Source organism: Colobus angolensis, unplaced genomic scaffold (assembly GCF_000951035.1).
Source record: "Colobus angolensis palliatus isolate OR3802 unplaced genomic scaffold, Cang.pa_1.0 Scaffold7, whole genome shotgun sequence".
NCBI lineage: Eukaryota > Metazoa > Chordata > Mammalia > Primates > Cercopithecidae > Colobus > Colobus angolensis.
In genome coordinates, this window is record NW_012120709.1 from 20,763,439 (window position 1) to 20,783,712 (window position 20,274).

Consider the following 20,274-nt stretch of genomic DNA (forward strand, 5'->3'; position numbering starts at 1 on the left):
ACTTGGTGGTCTGGCCAGTGGCAACAAGGCTGTAAATCAATTGCTCAGCATACCTTCCTGAGGTGGGACACCCTGCAACATTGGTTATCTCCTAAGGCCAGTTCCTGGAATTAAGTAAAAGGATGACTAGTGGACATGTTGTCAGTGAGGTAGTGGTGTGGGTTTTGTGATCAGTGGGAATGCATGAAAGAATGCTTTAGTGGGGAGTGAGCTGAAACCAAGCCCCATCCCTACTCTATCTCAAAGTGAATTCAGAAAAGGGGATTTGAAGAATTCTTTTTTTTTTTTTTTTTTTGAGATGGAATCTTGCTCTGTTGCCCAGGCTGGAGGGCAGTGGCGCCATCTCGGCTCACTGCAAGCTCCGCCTCCCCACTTCACGCCATTCTCCTGCCTCAGCCTGCCGAGTAGCTGGGACTACAGGCACCTGCCACCACACCCGGCTAATTTTTTTTATTTTTAGTAGAGACGGGGTTGCACCATGTTAGCCAGGATGGTCTCGATCTCCTGACCTCGTGATCCGCCCGCCTTGGCCTCCCAACATGCTGGGATTACGGACGTGAGCCACCGCGCCCAGCCTTAAAGAATTCTTAAAGGAAGTAAAGTTAACTTTGAAAGAACTGTCAGGATTTGGACTGACCGAAAGGAGTGGGGAGGCTTAGGGAGGACGTACTTGCCAGACACTGGGTCATGGCAGTGGTGGGTGAAGCTGCAGTAGCCTAGGGCAGGGATGGATGGGGGGTCTGGGCATGAAGGATGTTTGGCTGGACTAGACTTTACAAAGCCTTATCCAGGCTTTTAAAATTACTCTTTCCAGATTTCATCTGAGACTCCTTCTTCAGCCAACATTCCTTAGCCCTGAATACATTTCCTATCCTCATCTTTCTCCTCTTTTTTTTTTTTTCCTTTCTTTTACATGTTTAAATTTAAACCATTCTTTGTGACCCGTTTTCCTGGGGGAATCATGGCAAGACCGAGAAGAATGATGGTGCTTGTTAGGGGATGTCCTGTCTCTCTGAACTTCGGGGTCTTATGCATTAAATAATTTTCCTGACAAGCCCAAGTGCTCCCTCTGGTCTACAATCCCTGGTGGCCGTCCTTCGCCCCTTGGGCAAGCATGGCATACAGCTCATGGCCCTCCCTCTACCATACCCTCCACCCCCGTTCTCCTAGGCTCCCTCCTCCAGGAATTTCATCACTTCCTAGAACAGCCAGAACATTTGTGGTGTATTTCTCTGTTAGTGTTTAACCAAACATCTGTTCTAAAGGAAGGGCTGAACTGATGGAAGAAATGCTGATAGCCTGAGACTCAGGAAGACAACTTCTGCAGGGTGACTCCCTGGCCTCTGGAGGAGACAGAAGGAGGGCAGCACTCCAGTGGCACAGAAGTGAGACACGATGGAATCAGGCTTCACCTCCAAGGACACTTACCTAAGGCATTTTAACCCTCGGGATTACCTAGAAAAATATTATAAGTTTGGGTCTAGGCACTCTGCAGAAAGCCAGATTCTTAAGCACCTTCTGAAAAATCTTTTCAAGATATTCTGCCTAGGTAAGTCTGTTGTCCACATGTCTCCCCACTAACATGGGTCCTATAGATAGAGTCTCAGGGCATGACTGGGTTTTGTGTCTATCATTGTTGCTTCACAGCCCTTTTGGCATCCCCATTTATTTAACTAGGATAAAAACGAATATTGGTTTAGCGATTTCACAGTTTACAAAGTGCTTTTGTATCCACTGTCTCACTTTGTCATGCAAAAGCAAACCGGAGGGCCGGAGTGCTGTCCTGAGTCTACCTTGATTTGCTAAGCGACTTGAGGGAGACTTTTAGCCTCAAAGGGCCACTTAAGTGGAAATTCTAAAACAGTACCTTTTCTGATCCTAACTCAAGGGAATGCTGTGAATATGCGTGAGATAAAGACCTCCCAATATATGAAGAACTGGGTGCTTTTTGGAGAAATACATTATATAAACTCAATTTTTTTTTTAAATTAACTTTCCTTGAAAGTATTGCTTAATAGTTTTTCATTCTTTGTGCAACAGCCTTTCTGGATCTGGTGTTCAGTCTGTGCAGCAGAAGTAGATCTTTTTTACCTTCTCCTAGACCTTAAAATTCCTGGCGACATGCCTCCAACCTGGATTGGGGAATAACAAATGAAAGGATTTCTTTTTCTTTTTGACTTTAAATTGTATTAATGTTTGAGGTTTTTCAAACTGATGGGCTTTATTTAAAATTCAAGTGAGACATTTTTGGTGTTTTTGATATTTGTATTTTCTTTGTCACTATAATGTAAATTACAGGGATTTGGGGAAAATATGGGATTTTTATTTTTTATTTTTATTTTTTGGAGATGTAGGTCTCACTCTGTTGCCGAGGCTGGATGGAGTACAGGGATGTGATCACAGCTCATCATAGTCTCAAACTCCTGGACTCAAGGGATCCTTCTGCCTCAGCCTTTCCAATAACTAGGTCTTCAGGTGCATGCCACCAGGCCCAGTTAATTTTTAAAATTTTTTGTGGAGATGAGGTCTCACTATGTTGTCCAGGCTGGTCTCATCCTCCAGGCCTCAAAAGATCCGCCTGCCTTGGCCTTCCGGAGTACTGGGACTATAGGCATGAGCCACTGTGCCTGGCCCAGAAAAGATGTTTTAAAAGAACATTTTGAGGGAAAAGTTGTGAACAGTAGTGGTCTGTCTTTGAGAATCATCAGCACAGTCCCAGGGAAGACTATGTACATTTGACTCTGCCCACTGCCATGAGATGCCTGACTTCTCCTCTTTGTTCCTCCCGCTAACCCAGATGGTGTGAAGGGAGACCTGCTGATTGACATCGGCTCTGGCCCCACTATCTATCAGCTCCTTTCTGCTTGTGAATCCTTTAAGGAGATCATCGTCACTGACTACTCAGACCAGAACCTGCAGGAGCTGGAGAAGTGGCTGAAGAAAGAGCCAGAGGCCTTTGACTGGTCCCCAGTGGTGACCTATGTGTGTGATCTTGAAGGGAACAGGTAGAGAAACTGGTGTCTACTTCTTGGCTTTCGAAGTTACCTGAGTGATGGTTGGCAAAAGCAACAGATAGGGACCAAAGAGAAATCCAAGTGGAGAATGAATGATAACGAGAGAGCGAGAGCAAGAGAGATGAGATAGGCCTGTGTGTGTGCGTGTTTATAAATTTGTGTGTGTACACATGCATGTGTGCAGCAGAATAACAGAAGACATAGGGAGAGGGTGGAAGAAATGGATACTGAGCAAAGAGGAGTAAACCCCCAAACTTTCCAGGCCTGTGGGGACAAGAACAGTGTGCAGTCAAGTACCTTGGGACCTAGGTTTAGGACAGCTGCAAGAAAAAGGCTAACCCAGCTTCTCACCAGCAGCTTTTGGATGTCAGGGCTTGTCCCTCACCTCACTGTCATGCTGTTGTAGCCATCCAAGCCTACAGAACTTGGCTGTGAGTGTGGCTAATGCTGACATCACCAGATACAACCAAAAGCTGACTAGGTTTTTAAACTGAGGTAAGCAACATAGAGGAATTATTTGAGAAGAATTTATTAATCACCATCCATGAAAGTAGACTTTATATACTCACAACTAATGGTCAAGATCTTACTCTACCATATCTACAAATAAATTTATGCAAATGAATCTCATTTGTTCACATAAATTTTAATTTCTTCCAACGCGGGAAGTTGGCAATAACCTATTAGCCAGAGGTAGCCATGTCTGCAATTCACTGTCTTTCTCGTGTCCTTATGCATCTCCATCTTTTGCTGATTGTCTGACAGTCTCCAGTCTGTTCCCCAACTGATCATTCGCTCCTGGAGCAGCATTTCTTTGCTGCTATGCATATTGCTGAGACCCCACAGACTTCTTTGCAAACTGCATAAAAAGACAAATGTATGCAATTATAGTATCTGCAAATAAAATTAGGTTTTGTTCTTCTATTCCAACTTTACACTTTTTTTTTTTTCTGCCCTTATTATGTTTGCAAAAACTTTCAATACAATATTGGATAGAAATGATGACAGCAGACCTCTGTGCCTTGTTCCATATTCTAGGAGAAAAAATGTTCATGATTTATCATTAAGTATATTAACTATCGATTTTTCGTATTCTTTATCAGACTAAGTTCTGCATTCCTAGCTTTTTTGAAATTTTAATCAAATGTTGAATTTTGTCAAAATGTGTTTGCGTTTATCAAGATGGTCATATGATTTTCCTCCTGTATTCTGAAAATGTGAATTACATTGGATGATTTTTAATGTTACACCAAAGTGGCATAAACTGCTTGGTCATGAAGTATTATTCTTTTTATGTATTGCTGGATATGGTTTTCTAATTTTCTGTTAAGGATTTTTGCATCTATATTTATGAGGGATATTGAGCTATAGTTTTCTTCTAGTGTGCTTCACAAATTTTGATATCAGCATGATGCTGGAGTCATAAAATGAGTTGGGAGTGATTTCTCCTCTTCTATTTTCTGAAAGACTTTGAGTATTATTAGTATAATTTCCTTCTGAAATGATTGATAGCATTCACCAGTGAAGCCAGGGGAATCTGAAAGGTTTGTGCAAGAGAAGACTTTATTAAAAATAGTATTTCTTTAATGGTTACTTGGATTTTCTGTTTCTTCTTTGGTCTGTTTTGGTAAGTGGTATTTTTCAAGAAGTTTGTCATTTTCATCTTGGTTGTCAACTTTATTGACTTTTCTTTATTTTACAATATCCTTTTAATACCTTGTTATGTCTGTAGGATCTGTAATGATCTCTCCTCTTTCATTCTTGATACTGGTAATTTGTCTTGTTTTCTTTCTTTTGTCTTGATCAACCTTTCTACAGATTGATCATTTTATTAATCTTTTCCAAGAACCAAAGTTTGGCTTTGTTAATTTTTCTCTATTTTCTGTCCATTTTCTATTTCATTGGTGTCTGCTCTTATTTTTGGTAATTTTCTTTCTTCTACCTATTTTAATTTTAATTCTTTTCTAGTTTGTTTTAATTTTTTTCTAGCTTTCTAAAATTTCTTGTTTTTAATTCTTCTTTTAGCTTCTTAAGTTGGAAACTTATACCATTTATTTCACATATCTCTTTCTTCTAATGTAGGCATTTAATGCTGCAAATTTCCTTTAGCACTGTTTTAACTGCATCTCATGATTCTTGTATGTGGTGTTTTTATTATTTTCAAATTCAGCATACTGTCTCATTTCCTTTGTAATTTCTTTTTTGACCGCAAATTATTTAGAATTATACTGCTTAATTTCCAAAGTATTGGGGTTTTTCTAGATATCTTATTGTTATTGCTTTCAAATTAAATTTTGTTGTAGTCAGAGATTTATTTTGTGGCTCTGCATATGGTCTATCTCAGTAAATGTTCTATGTGCTTTCTACATTGAAAAGAGTGTATATTGTTCAGTTGTAGGTATAGTTTCTATAGATATCAATTAAATCAGGCAGTTGATAGTAGTGTTCAAATTCTCTACATCCTTATTGACGTTTTGTTTACTCTGTCAATTACTGAGAGAGAGGTGTTCATGTCTCAAACTATGATTGTTGATTTATCCTTTGCTCCCTGTAGTCTGTCAACGTTTGCTTTATGCATTTTGACACTTGTTTTTAGCTCTGTTATATACATTTTTAAGATTGTTATGTCTTCTTGATGAACTGACCATTTTACCATTGTGAAATATCTCCCTTTATTTCCAGTAATGTATTTGTCTTGAAGTCTACTTTTTCTGATGTTAATATAGCTACATCAGCCTTCCTGTGCTTGCTATTTTGCATGGTGTGGTGGGCAGCCTCTAAGATGGCCCCCAATAATCCTTGTGTCAGTATTTTCACCTTTGGGTAATCCCCTTCCCTAGAATATCCACTGGATTTAGTGATTCATTACTGACAAATTTGGTAGAATGCAGCTATATTATAGCACATATAATTATGTGAAATTATAATATCACATAATTTAATTGTGATATTAAATTAAAAAGGACTACAGCACCACTACACTATTAGATCTAGGCCAGAATCTGGAAGACTGACAACACCAAATGCTGATGAGGCTGTGGAGAAACAGGAACTCTCATTTATTGTTTGTGGGAATTAAAAATGGTGTAGCCACTTTGGAAGACAGTTCAACTATTCCTTGCAAAACCATTCCATCTAGCAGTTGCACTCCTTGGTATGTAACCCAAAACGTCAAAAACTTATATCCACACAAAAAACTGCACACAGATGTTTATAGTAGCTATGTTCATAATTGCCAAAAATTGAAAGCAACGAAGATATCCTTCAGTAAGTGAATGAACAAATAAACTGTGGTAGAGTTAGACAATTTTTATCCAGTGCTAAAAAGAAATGAGCTATCAAGCCATGAAAAGATGTGGAGGAAATGTAAATACAATTACTAATTGAAAGAAGCAAATCTTAAAAGGCTACATGTATGATTCCAACTATATGACATTCTGGAAAATGTAAAACTAGGGAAGAAGTAAAGAAGATCAGCAGTTGCCAGGGTCAGGGAGGGAGGTGGAGTATAGAGGATTTTTTAGGGCAGTGAGACTACTCCGTACGATACTATAATGGTGGACACATATCATTATATATTTGTCCAAATCCATGGAATGTACAATACCAAGAGTGAATCTTAATGTAGATTATAGACTTTGGGTGATAATGGTATGCCAGTGTAGGCCTTCTGCTTGATTTTTGCAGTGAACCTAATGTTGCTGTAAGAAACAAAATCAATTTTTAAAAAATGACAGCTTTTTATTGGGTATTCATTCTCTCTATCTCCTCTCTCGTCCTGGGGAGTGAGCTTGGAACCAAATTTCCCCCAGTTGAACCACAAAAAACAGTGAAATAAATGTTTGTCATTTTTAGCTGCTAAATTTTGGGGATAATTTATCCTACAGTTATATATAACTAATATACATGATATATCTACATATCTTTTTCTACCCTTCTGTTTTCAGATTATGTTTTCTCTTGTTAATCCAGACTGACAATTTCTGCCTCTAACTGGGTTGTTTAGTCCATTTACATTTAATGTAATTACTAATATTACAGGGTTCAATTTAAGTCTACCATCTTGGTGTATGTTTTCTATCTCTCCCATCTTATTGTTGTTCACCTGTGTCTTTCTTCCAGTTTTCTCTTGGTGAATGCAGTAATTTTTAGTATTCCATTTAGTATAAGTGTACATATCTTTAATATTTCTTTTTTTTATCTCCTCTATTAACCTCTTCTGTGTCTTGTGTGAGTTTGTATGGTTTTTCTAGAAATTGCAGTATGCATCCTTGACATATCTACTGTCTCATGAAGGATGTAAAATATTCCAATGTGTAATTTCCTTAACTGACTTTCCTGGCCCTTATGTTCTTGCCATATATTTTATTTCTATGTTTAATACTATAATACATATATTGTTATTAGTTTTGCTTTAGTTAGTAGTGCTTTTATTTTTATTGTCTTATTTTTAATTATGATTTTTAAAATAAAATTTACTATGTTTACTATGTTTAAGTGTTAGTTGAATAGTGTTAAGTACAGTCACATACGTCAGTATACAGTTTTAAACGATGCATATAACGAAATACAAAAAACATAGGAATTTTGGACTGAATGTTTTTATCCCTCTCTCCCAATTTCTGTGTTGAAATCCTAACCCCCTTATGATGGTATTAAGAGGTCAGGGCTTTGAGAGGTCATTAGGTCATGAAAGTGGAGACTTCATGCATGGAATTAGTGCCCTTATAAAAGTAACCCCAGAGAGCTCTCTAGCTCTCCTTCTGCCGTATAAAGATACAATAAGAAGTCAGCTGTCTGTGGTCCAGAAGAGTACTGATCAGACCCTGACCAGGCTGGCATCCTAATCTCAGACTTCCAGCCTTTAGAATTGTGGGAAATAAATTTCTGTTGTTTATAAGCCACCAGTCTATGGTATCCTGTTACAGGAGCCCAAACTAACTAAGGCTATATTATGCATATGTTTAAGATCTTTTTTATTTGCCCACATATCTTTCTTCTCTAGTGTTTTTCATTCCATTCCCAGGATCTGTTCTTCTGCTTCGCATCATTTTCCTTCACCTGAAGAACTTATTTTAGTATTACTTATTATAATGCAGGTCTGTTGGAGACAAATTCTCTTAACTTATCAAGTTGGGTAAAAAGTTAGTAATTGTTTTCCTCCCTGCTAACTTGAGGAATTTAACAATTTTTGATACCCAAAGTCATCTGGCATCTCTCTTCCCAGTATTTATTATTGAAATCTGAGATTTTAAAGTTCAAATATTATAAAGTATTAGTTTTATATTTTCTTTCAAGATCAGTTTGGACATTTGCTTTTGGTTTGTAATCAAATGTAGAATTATTTGGACATATTTGGTGCTCATTTTATACAATTTTTCTAGATATTGAGTCTTTAATTTTGATTCATCTGTCAACTGACTAGATTTTCAAATATTTGTTTCAAGAGGAACACACAGTGACGTGTTTTCTAAGTCCATGCATATATGAGAATGTATTTGTCACCCTTACACATGAACGAAATCATAAAATTGTTTAAATATTGCCCCATTTTTTTCTGACATGTAGTAAGAAGTTGAGAGAGGTTATTCTATTTTTTTTTGAGACAGGGTATTGCTCTGTCACCCACACTGGAGTGCAGTGGTGAGATCTCGCTGTAACCTTGACTTTCTGGGCTCAGGTGATCTTCCTACCTCAGCCTCCTGGGTAGCTGGGACTACAGGTCCACACTGCTGTAGCTGGCTAATTTTTTGTAGAGATGGGAGTTTTGCTCTGTTGCCCAGGCCGGTGAGAGCCTATTTTCATATGCCATTTTTACCTGTATACCCCTGACTTAGAATTTTATGTTGGCTATAGCCTTCAAAGTTGAGCTGTATTCTTCAATATAAAAGTAATTTCATACGCCTTTTTTTCCTGTTGACTATGTGATTCCACAGAATGAAACTGATATTAACTACAAGCAATTGCAGCTATGACAATTTAGATAATATCTAAAATTATTTAGTAAATAAGGAAATTCCCAGGATTTGTAGAATCTCAGGGAAACTTTGTAAAAATAAATAAATAAATAAGTAAATAAGTCTTCAGTCATTGTTAGACAACACACTTTTCCAAAGTCCAAATCATCTATCAAGAAGGCTTTTGAAACTTCGTTCTCACTTTCTGTATCCACCACCGGTCTTTCCATCTCATTCAAAAATAAACCCTTACAATGTAACAGGATAGTAAAGGCATTACTTATCTCACACCCGAATTGTCAGCTTCGAACAACTGGCTCTTGAGACACTGTCCCTTCCCAATAACTCTGTTGGAAATTGCATTTTTGGCAGTAAATTTCTGCATTCTTACCGTTATCCTTGTGCTAGATCCTGTAGCTTTAATTATTTTGAGAATGATAGTGATCCTATGCAACTCATGTCTTTCCTGCATCTTCAAGTAGCTTTATCAACCTACAACCTGTTTCCTTCAAGACATCAAGGCTATTTCTTCTTTATCTGAAGCTTTTTCTTGTGCTAAAGGCTGACAAAGACATATGTACTGTCTCCTGTTCTTCTACCTCTGCATTTAAATACCACTCATTTAAAATTAGCTGGCCATGGTGGTGCACACCCATATTCCCAGCTACTGGGGAGGCTGAGGAGAGAGGATCACTTGAGCTTGGGAGATCGAGGCTGCAGTGAGCTGTGGTCACATTCCAGACTGGCTGGCAGGGTGACACTCTGTCTCAAAAATAATAATAAAAATAAATAACCCTCATTTTTACAACTATCTAACAAAGTCGTAAGAAAGTCAAACACTAAGATACAACTACTCAAGCTTATTCCATGAACAGAGGAATATGAGCTCTTTCCTTAAGGAATTGTGGAAGCTGCATTACTTAACCTATGGTTCCTGGAACTTGGAATGCATAGCTTAGGCTTGTGGTCCCTGGACTGGTAGTTTTGACAACACGTGGGAGCTTTTAGAAATGCAGGCTCTCAGGCCCCACTAGCTACCTACAGAATCAGAACCTTCACTGTAATATCTGCTAAGGGTGGTATGCACATTACAGTAGAAGAAGCACTGGTGTCTGGAGCAGGGCTCCCCTCCAGGTATGCCAGGACACACACACAGGTGGGTGGGAATCAGCTGCAGGCATGCTGTCCAAGCTGTTTTCCTCGGCCTTCTGCACAGCAGGTAGGGCCTGGAGCACCTCCTGGTTGCCTCTGTAGAGAGCAGCTCCTCCTCATTTTTTCTTTTTTTTGTTATATTTTAAGTTCTAGGGTACATGTGCACAACATGCAGGTTTGTTACATATGTGTACATATGCCATGTTGGTGTACTGCACCCATTAACTCATCATTAACATTAGGTATATCTCCTAATACTATCCCTCTCCCCTCCCCTCACCCCAGTGTGTGATGTTCCCCACCCTGTGTCCAAGTGTTCTCATTGTTCAGTTCCCACCTATGAGTGAGAACATGAGGTGATTGGTTTTCTATGCTTGTGATAGTTTGCTCAGAATGATGGTTTCCAGCTTTATCCTTGTCCCTACAAAAGACATGAACTCATCCTTTTTTATGGCTGCATAGTATTCCATGGTGTATATGTGCCACATTTTCTTAATTCAGTCTGCCATTGATGGACATTTGGGTTGGTTCCAGGTCTTTGCTATTGTGAATAGTGCCGCAATAAACATACGTGTGCATGTGTCTTTATAGCGGCATGATTTATAATCCCTTGGGTATGTACCCAGTAATGGGGTTGCTGGGTCAATGGTATTTCTAGATCTAGATCCTTGAGGAATCACCACACTGTCTTCCACAATGGTTGAACTAGTTTATAGTCCCACCAACAGTGTAAAAGTGTTCCTATTTCTCCACATCCTCTCCAGCACCTGTTGTTGCCTGACTTTTAAATGACCGCCATTCTAACTGGTGTGAGATGGTATCTCATTGTGGTTTTGATTTGCATTTCTCTGATGGCCAATGATGATGAGCATTTTTTCATGCATCTGTTGGCTGCATAAATGTCTTCTTTTGAGAAGTGTCTGTTTATATCCTTTACCCACTTTTTAATAGGGTTGTTTGATTTTTTCTTGTAAATTTGTTTAAGTTCTTTGTAGATTCTGGATATTATCCCTTTTTCAGATGGGTAGATTGTAAAATTTTTCTCCCATTCTGTAGGTTGCCTGTTCACTCTGATGGTAGTTTCTTTTGCTGTGCAGAAGCTCTTTAGTTTAATTAGATCCCATTTGCCAATTTTGGCTTTTGTTGCTATTGCTTTTGGTGTTTTAGTCATGAAGTCCTTGACCATGCCTATGGCCTGAATGGTATCGCATAGGTTTTCTTCTAGGGTTTTTATGGTTTTAGGTCTAATATTTAAGTCTTTAATCCATCTCGAATTAATTTTTGTATAAGGTGTAAGGAAGGGGTCCAGTTTCAGTTTTCTGTATATGGCTAGCCAGTTTTTCCAACACCATTTATTAAGTAGGGAATCCGTTCCCCATTTCTTGTCTTTGTCAGGTTTGTCAAAGATCAGATAGTTGTAGATTTGTGGTGTTATTTCTGAGGCCTGTGTTCTGTTCCATTGATCTATATCTCTGTTTTGGCACCAGTACCATGCTGTTTTGGTTATTGTAGCCTTGTAGTGTAGTTTAAAATCAGGTAGCATGATGCCTCCAGCTTTGTTCTTTTTGCTTAGGATTGCCTTGGCTATATGGGCTCTTTTTTGGTTCCATGTGAAATTTAAACTACATACCGTAGCCTTGTAGTATAGTTTGAAGTCAGGTAGCATGCTTCTCTTAACCTCAGCATACCTGAGAGAAGAAAGCTTGGGCTCCTGTTGAGGTGGTAGTTCTCTGAGGTAAACGCTATCTGTGCAAAGACCTCCATTTCTATTTAGAAGATGTTTGTATGTTGTCCAAATATAGACACAGTTGTGCCAAATGTGTTCCACAAACTAGTGAGCCACCTCTATTCCACAGCATCTCTGGACTTTCACAACTTGCAAAAGGATATTGATATGCTTTTTCAAAACCAGGATCTTGATGATCATGACAATTGTTTCAGTGACACCTAGGAACCATTCCTGCCTTTTACAAGGATGTCTCTCTCTTAAATAGGGGCTCTTGCCACCTTATCTCCCCTGGAAAATTCACAGGGCAGGTTGAAAAACCTTCAACTAACTATTTCCTCAATTGTAAACATTTCTACTCACAGGTCTCAGAGCACCTCAAACTCAGTGTGTCCAAAACAGAGCTACGATCTGCTCCAGATCTGCTTTATTTCTGATATTCTTAGCTGCTTGATTGGCACCGTCATATAATAAATTGGACAAGCCAGAACCTGGAAGTCAATCTTGTCCTTTCCCTTTCTGTCATGTTCCACATGTAACTTAACATCAAGCTCTGTCCGTTTTACTTCCTGACTTCCTCTGTAATCCATTTCTTCCCATGTTTACCATCATCTGGTCCCAGCTACCCCTGTTTCCCTCCTGACTGCCCTCCCACTTCCACTCTTGCCCCTCCACTCAATTCTTCTCTGCCCTGCAGCCCAAATGACCCTCTCAAAATGTAAATTCGATCATGTCACTCTCCTCTTTAGTGCTCCCTAGTGACTCTCCGGAGCTTTTGGAATGAAAAGTAAAATTCCTGTCATGGTCCACAAAGCCCTGCCTAGTCTGGCTCCTGCCAACCTGTTTCCCCACAATCCAGCCACGTTGGCACTCTCCTCCTGTGTTTCCTCCCACCACATGGCCTTTGCACTTGTGGTTTCATCTTACTGGAATTTCCTCCCGCCCTCCCTGCTGGCTTCAGTCTGGTTAACTCCTACATATTTATCCTCTATATCTCTGCTTGCCCGACTCCCTTTTGGAGGAGCTTTTCCTGATTCTCTAGGTCAAGGGGAACTCCCAACATCTCCCCATTAGTGCCACGCTCCTTTCCTTCCTTGCGTTTGTCAGTTTTAATTTCCACTTCTGTGAGTGATCACCGGGTTAATGCTTTCTCCCGCCACCCACTCGTCTGCAATCTCCATGAGGTTAGAATCTGTTTCTTAATTGTTCATCCTTGTGGCCACAGTGCCCAGCCTATTTCCTGTAACATAATAGAGGTTTAAAACATATTTGGAAAATACATGAATACCCGCATTTTGCTTTTCAGACTCTTCCTCCTAGAATATCATTCACCTGATTTGGGTGTGGGGTGTGGTCTGCATCAAAGGTACACCAATGATTATTCCTTGCCCATACAATTCTCACAGTGACCTCCAAGCTTACTTAGCCTTGATTTCCTTGACCTGTTTTGATGGTTCTTTCTCAGGAGAGCCTGCAGAAACTTCTGGGGTTGGGGCTTTGGGGGTGTGAGAACAATGAAAAACAGCTTGTCTGGGAGATTCTGATGCACTGCTGGCTTTGCCGAGAGAAGGCAGGAGGAACCGCCTCTAAATCTCAGGATAGTTCACCTGGAATGTGGGAAGACATTCTCAGAAAGGGTTCTTCCCGGGGCTCTCCTCTTCATCCTTTCTTGCCTCCCTCCCTCCCTCCCCATACCCCTCAGGCTTTTATAGATGCATATTTACAGGGGACAGGGCTGCCTTTTTTTGCATATTGTTTCATGTGAAAGGGTAGATCTTTAGAACTAAAGAAATGGCCACACCGCTGTTAGCTTTCCGCAAAACAGCATAGCACTCTCCTGGTGTGTGTGTATTACTCACCCCATGAGCTAAATGTGAGGCAAAGTGGTAATTGGCTGGGTCTCTGGTGAGTCCATTTGCCTGCGTTGCCCCGAGGTGTATGCAGGCTTTACACAGCTACCTTGGCAACTGACTTCCCCAATGTTTGCTGTGTGTCCAAGGACAAGCAGGGATCTACCACACTGGATGTTTCTAGCAAATTCCCCTCTCAAATTGGCACATTCTCTGTGAGCTTTGGAGACTTCACAGTGTGGCTCACAGTTTGGGAACAATTTGCATCATCTTCTGACTGGCAAGTTCTGGTTCTGTGGTAACTCAGAGTTTCAAATAGCTTAATACACAATAGGGCACAGAGGTTGGTTCTGCTTCTGATGGAATCAAACACACATTTCCACAATGTTCCCGTTATAGAGGATCATCCCGAAACACATCCCCCAAAACATGTTGTCACTACTCTACCTTTTGGTATACACTTTATTATTATTCCTATGTGCAGATAGGTTACTTAAGTTTTTCTGTTCTAGATTAGTTTGCCTATTCAAATGCATATTTCTCACACACTTCCACAGTGTTAAATCATTTTTTTGTTGTTGTTATTCTTAAAGTGTTCTATCAAATCATCCATGTTGTATCAAGGCTGGGAGGTAGCTTTGTAACTAGTTTCCCACCTTAGAATGAGTAACTCTGCTTTGTCCAGGACTGCAAGGGGAACTTAGAATATGGGATTTTTTCAGGGCTCAAACTAGAAAATCCACGGCAAATCAGGACAAAGTGGTCACCCTGCTACCATTTCTAGCCTTGATACAGGAGCAGGTAGACCCAACCAAGGATAATTTTTGTTTTCTATGTAGATACCAGTTTAGTGGTTGGTAGGAATTCCCTAAAATCAACACCTTGCTAAGCTTATCTCTCTCTCTCTCTCTTTTAATATAACAGTTTATTGAGATATAACTCACATACCGTACAATTAATGTACCCATTTAAATTGTGAAATTCAGTAGTTTTTAGTATACTTTCAGAGTTGTGCAACCTTCATCACAATCAATTTTACAACATTTTCGTAATTCTCAAAAGAAACTCTGTACCCATTAGCAGCCACTCCCATTTCTCTCCAAATCCCTCAGTTCCTGGCAACCACTGGTCTGCTTTCAGTCTCTGTAGCTTTGCCTTTTCTGGACATTTCATATAAATGGAATCATACAATATGTGGTCTTTTGGTTCTGGCTTTTTTCATTTAACCTATGTCTTCAAGGTCCATCCATGTTATAGCATGTGTCAGAATTTCATTTCTTTTTGTTGCCAAAAAATATTCCATTATATGTGTATATCACATTTTATTTACCTATTCAGAAGTTGACAGTTGCATTGTTTGCACCTTTTAGCTATTTATAAACATTCATTACAAGTTTTTGTATGGATATATGTTTTCATTTCTCTTGGGTATATACCTAGACAGATTTCCTGGGTCATGTGGTAACTCTATATTTAACCTTTTAAGGAACTGCCAGACTGTTTTCCAAAGTAGCTGGACTATTTTACATTGTCAGCAACAGTGTATGTAGGTTCCAGTTTCTGCACATCCTTGCCAACACTTGATATTATCTGTCTTTTTTATTATAGCCATCATAGTGATGTGAAGTGCTATCTCATGGTTTTGATTTGCATTTCTCTGATGGCTGACAATGTTGAGTATGTTTTCATATGCTAATTGCTAAGCTTCTTAAATGGAAAATTATAGCAAGCATAAAGCATGTTTGCAAAGAAGTGATTATATTCACTAGGATTAAGATTTTAAGTGAATATTTAAGATGCCCATTTCTACTGTCTACTCTCTCAAATCAAGTTTTATTTAAACCATTGACTTTTCCTCATGACTAGAAATGGTCCCAGTGAAGGTCTCCCTCACTTGCTGGAATGTGGGGCAATCTCTGCTGTCTGTCAAGCCTTGATGTCCAAGTGGCCGTCTTCTCCTGGAGTCTGCATCAGATGGTGGAGTGTGCATTTCCAGAGCATGAGACTGGGTCTGCTCCACAATGCTTTGCTGGTTAACTCCTTCCAAGAGCTCAATACCCAGGGGTCACTCCTATTCTTAGTGCTCTGGGGCCTGGGCCCTTAACACACTCAGTGTTTCTTCCCCTTTTGTCACTTATCTGCTCTTCTGCTACTTCTTTCTCCTTTGTCCACCCCTGCTCTCCAGTTTCTCTTGTGCACTCTGTTTATTGAATTTTGATCATTTGTTTGTTCCTTTCTTCCTCCTGTAACAAATTCAAATAGGATACAAGCCACTCTGTCCCATCTCCTGCCCTTGCCTTCTCTTCTTTCATTCTTTTATTAACTGATTTTTCTCTCGAGAATCACCATTGGGCCAGGTGTGGTGGTGGCTCATACCTGTAATTCCAACAGTTTGAGAGGCTGAGGCAGGAGGATCACTTGGGGCCAGAAGTTCAAGACTGGGCAACATAGGGAGACCCTGTCTCTATAAAACAATAAACTAGCCTAGAGTGGTGTTGCATGACTGTAATCCCAGTGCTTTGGGAGACTGAGGTGAGAGGATCCCTTGTGCCCAGGAGTTTGAGGTTGCAGTGAGCTATGATGGTGCCACTGTACTCCATCCTGTGCAACAGAACAAGACCCTGTCTCTAGGAACAAAACGAAATAAAAAACCCAAAACATGCCATTGATTTGGCAGAAAGGGACAGGGTTCCTGCCTAGGCTACCAAAAACACGATCTCTGTCAGAAAACATACTATCTGCAATATTTTTTGGAATCTAAGAATGGGAAATGTAGCTTTCTTCTCTCTAGGAGTGCCCTGTTCACAGCTGTGGGATAATGATCAATAGTTCCTAAAAAGGTCTATGGATGATCTCACCACTGTTATTGATCAGCAACTACTGCAAAGATAATGTTACAGCATTTGAAACCCTTTATTATTAATACTTGTTCTGTATGGGTCAAGTAGCCACTACCTTACAGTTTGGAAGATGGGACAAGTATAATAATAATAACAAATAAATACTAATAAATAAGCCAGTATAGTATAAGTGAGTGCTATACTAAGCAGGGAAGGAGGAATCATTTCATGGAGGGAAGTCCGTGGTAGTGGCAGGCTGCTAGGTATTATCATTTTCATGTACTATTCACTTTATAAAGAGATTCAACATGGCTCGGGGTAGTATGGTCTCATTCAAATGCCAAAATGGCCCCTCGGTTCTTCTTTCTCTCCTTTCCCGATAGAGGAGGCCCTAAGGATACACAACTGAGACAATATGGCCATTTTTAGCCTTGACCCAAGAGATCTGGATTTCCCATGACTGGAGTGGAAAACAATGTTTGTGGGTTTGTGTTTTTCAGAGTCAAGGGTCCAGAGAAGGAGGAGAAGTTGAGGCAGGCGGTCAAGCAGGTGCTGAAGTGTGACGTGACTCAGAGCCAGCCGCTGGGGGCCGTCCCCTTACCCCTGGCTGACTGCCTGCTTAGCACGCTGTGTCTGGATGCCGCCTGCCCAGACCTCCCCACCTACCGCAGGGCACTCAGGAACCTCGGCAGCCTACTGAAGCCAGGGGGCTTCCTGGTGATCATGGACGCACTGAAGAGCAGCTACTACATGATTGGCGAGCAGAAGTTCTCCAGCCTCCCCCTGGGCCGGGAGGCAGTAGAGGCTGCTGTGAAAGAGGCTGGCTACACGATCGAATGGTTTGAGGTGATCTCACAAAGTTATTCTTCCACCATGGCCAACAACGAAGGACTTTTCTCCCTGGTGGGGAGGAAGCTGAGCAGATCCCTGTGATGCCTGTGACCTCAATTAAAGCAATTCCTTTGACCTGTCCAGTTGACTTCAGTACTTGGTTCTAACTGCCAAGTCATGTGCTGAGTAGAGGCTCAGTGGTTGGGGCCTGATGTTTCATCTAGGACAGGACTGGAGAGGTCCGTCTACAAACGATCCACTGACCACTTGGAGCTTCACACAAATGTTGGTGCTATGGGACCCAAAGATGAGCAATTGGTATTCCAGTCTTCATTGCCTGTGTTTACAAAAGAAGACCTCACTTCCCTAAACATCTAGTTATGGGGGCTCAAGCCCATACCTGCCTACAGAGAAGTGTCTGTAGTTATTCACTATTAGTTTCCTAGGGGGCGCTGCTGTCTCCTTCTTTCCCAGGAATGGGCTTCTCCTATTCTTCAACTCTTTCCTTCTTCCTGGAGAGTCTACCAAACCCTGGCCTCTGCCGTTGTTCAGGCTGCCCTGTGGGTGTAGCTGTTTGCTAGACTCCACTCTGGCCTCAGGGGCCAGAGAATAGCTGTCCAGCATTTCTGTTCATCCCAGCAATCCAAAAAATTTTTTGAGCTACAAAGATCACTCTATTTTCAAATTCAGACTCTGCCACTTATTAGCTGCTTCTCATTAGGCAAGTTACATAACCTTGCAGTGCCTCAGTTTCCTCACTTATAAATATAAAATGAGATTAAAATAGTCTTTTTATTAAGATAATTAAAGTGAATTGTGGCCAGGCACAGTGGCTCATGCCTGTAACCCCAGCACTTTGGGTGAGGCAGACAGATTGCTTGAGCTCAGGAGTTCGAGACCAGCCTGGGGAACATGCAAAACCCTGCCTGTGCTAAAAATACAAAAAAATTAGCCGGGTGTGGTGGCACATGCCTGTGGTCCCAGCTATTCAGGAGGCTGAGGTGGGAAGATGGCTTAAGCCCGGGAGGTAGAGGTTGCAATGAGCTGAGATAGCACCACTGTGTTCCAGACAGAGTGAGATGCTGTCTCAAAAAATAAAATAATAAATAAAATGAAGTGAATTGTTACATGTAAAGGACCTAGAATATTGCATGGTGCTTGATAAACATTCAGTAAATGTTAGTTATAATCATTATTATTATACGCATCATCATCAATATTAGTTGCCAAAGCAGCTGAGAAAAAGATGGCTTATTCTCCAAGCAGGAGGGAGGATTTCTGTTCTGGGCTGCAGGCACTGGACTCTTTACTGGCATTGCCTTTGAGAGAGGCTGTGATAAAACTCAGTTTCTATACCACATGCTGCCAATTCCTTTTTGATTTAAGAAATCTCTACCAAACATTTAGCACTCTCCAAGCATCTTTCTTTCATGCACCAGGCGCAAGAATGAAAATGAAATCCCAGTGTCAGCTGACTCAACAGCCCTCATCTTCATAGTCCCAGAAACACCCTAAGTGCTTCCAGGTCCTTCCAAGGGCAGTAGTGTACCTGCACCAGCAGTCCCCCGCAAGAATCCCCTCTGTTGAGGGTCTCCTGCTCAGGCTGTAATGCTGGGGGCCCTGAGCCCAGCCTGAGGATGCTGGGAAGGGGCCAATATGCCCTCTTTTGAGAAAGATACTGCCCATGCCTAACACTCTGCTTTAGATGCCTCAGAGCCATACTGGTTTCCTCCCAGAGTGGTAAGAAACACTTTCCCTTTATTCCAGGGACTGGTAAACTTTTCCTGTCAAGGCCCAGATAGTAAATATGTCTGGCTTTGTGGGTTATACAGTCTTAATTGCAACTACTCAACTCTGCAGTTGTAGCAGAAGCAGCTATAGACAGTATGTGAACAAATGTGCATGTTTCTGTTCCAATAAAACTTTATTTGTAAAAACGGATGGATAGATTAGGCCCAAGGGTTGTAGTTTGTAGACTCCTGATCTAGACCCTTAAGTAGCCTTGTTTGTGCCTGAAGTTTACAGATGATCCCCAACTTATTTACTTTTATTTTATTTTTTTGAGATGGAGTCTTTCTTTGGAGCCCAGGTTGGAGTACAGTGGCGTGATCTTGGCTCACTGCAACCTCCACATTCCGGGTTCAAGCAATTCTCCTGCCTCAGCCTCCTGAGTAGCTGGGGTTACAGGCATGTGCCACCATGCGAAGCTAATTTTTGTATTTTGTATTTTAGCCACATTGGCCAGGCTGGCCTCAAACTCCTGACTTCAAGTGATCTCCCCACCTCAGCCTCCCAAAGTGCTGGGATTACAGGAGTGGGCCACCGTGCCCGAACTCCAACTTACGTTTGACTTACAATGTTTGGCCTTTATGATGGTGCAAATGTTAACATGCATTCAGTAGCAATTGTACTTCAAATTTTGAATTTTGATCTTTTATTTTTATTGTTACAAAATTGCTTTGTGTTTGATGATGTTGTCCAGTTTTTGACTAATGAAAGTGTTCTGAGCATATTTAAGGTATGCTAGGCTAAACTATGATGTTTGATACATTAGGTGCATTACATTTATTTTGGACTTATGATATTCTCAACTTATGATGGGTTATTGGGATGTTACCTCATTGTCAGCCGAAGACCATCTGTATACATTTTCTCATGAACAGTCTGGTCAGTTTCTACTTATGGGAGCTCAAGGCAAGTCCAAGGGACTGGATGGAAAATAGCAGAATATGGTTTCCTCTGTGCTCCATCCCTGCTCTAGCACTCTCTTTCTTGCTCAGTCTCTCAATCAAAACTCCTCCTTCCAAATGGCGTGAACCCGGGAGGTGGAACTTGCAGTGAGCCAAGATCGTGCCACTGCCTGGGCCTGGGCGACAGAGTGAGACTCTGTCTCAAAAAAAAAAA

The 20,274-nt window shown here is 40.8% G+C and overlaps 1 protein-coding gene across 1 annotated transcript; it reads left to right on the forward strand.

Moving 5' to 3' along the window:
• The first annotated feature begins 435 nt into the window (after positions 1-435).
• Positions 436-17,513, forward strand: NNMT (nicotinamide N-methyltransferase). The gene is made up of 3 exons (XM_011926784.1): positions 436-1,549; positions 2,798-3,005; positions 17,040-17,513. Exons 1-3 carry the CDS (start codon positions 1,396-1,398, stop codon positions 17,470-17,472), a joined length of 795 nt encoding a protein of 264 aa, XP_011782174.1. The 5' UTR covers positions 436-1,395; the 3' UTR covers positions 17,473-17,513.
• Positions 17,514-20,274: the final 2,761 nt, after the last annotated feature.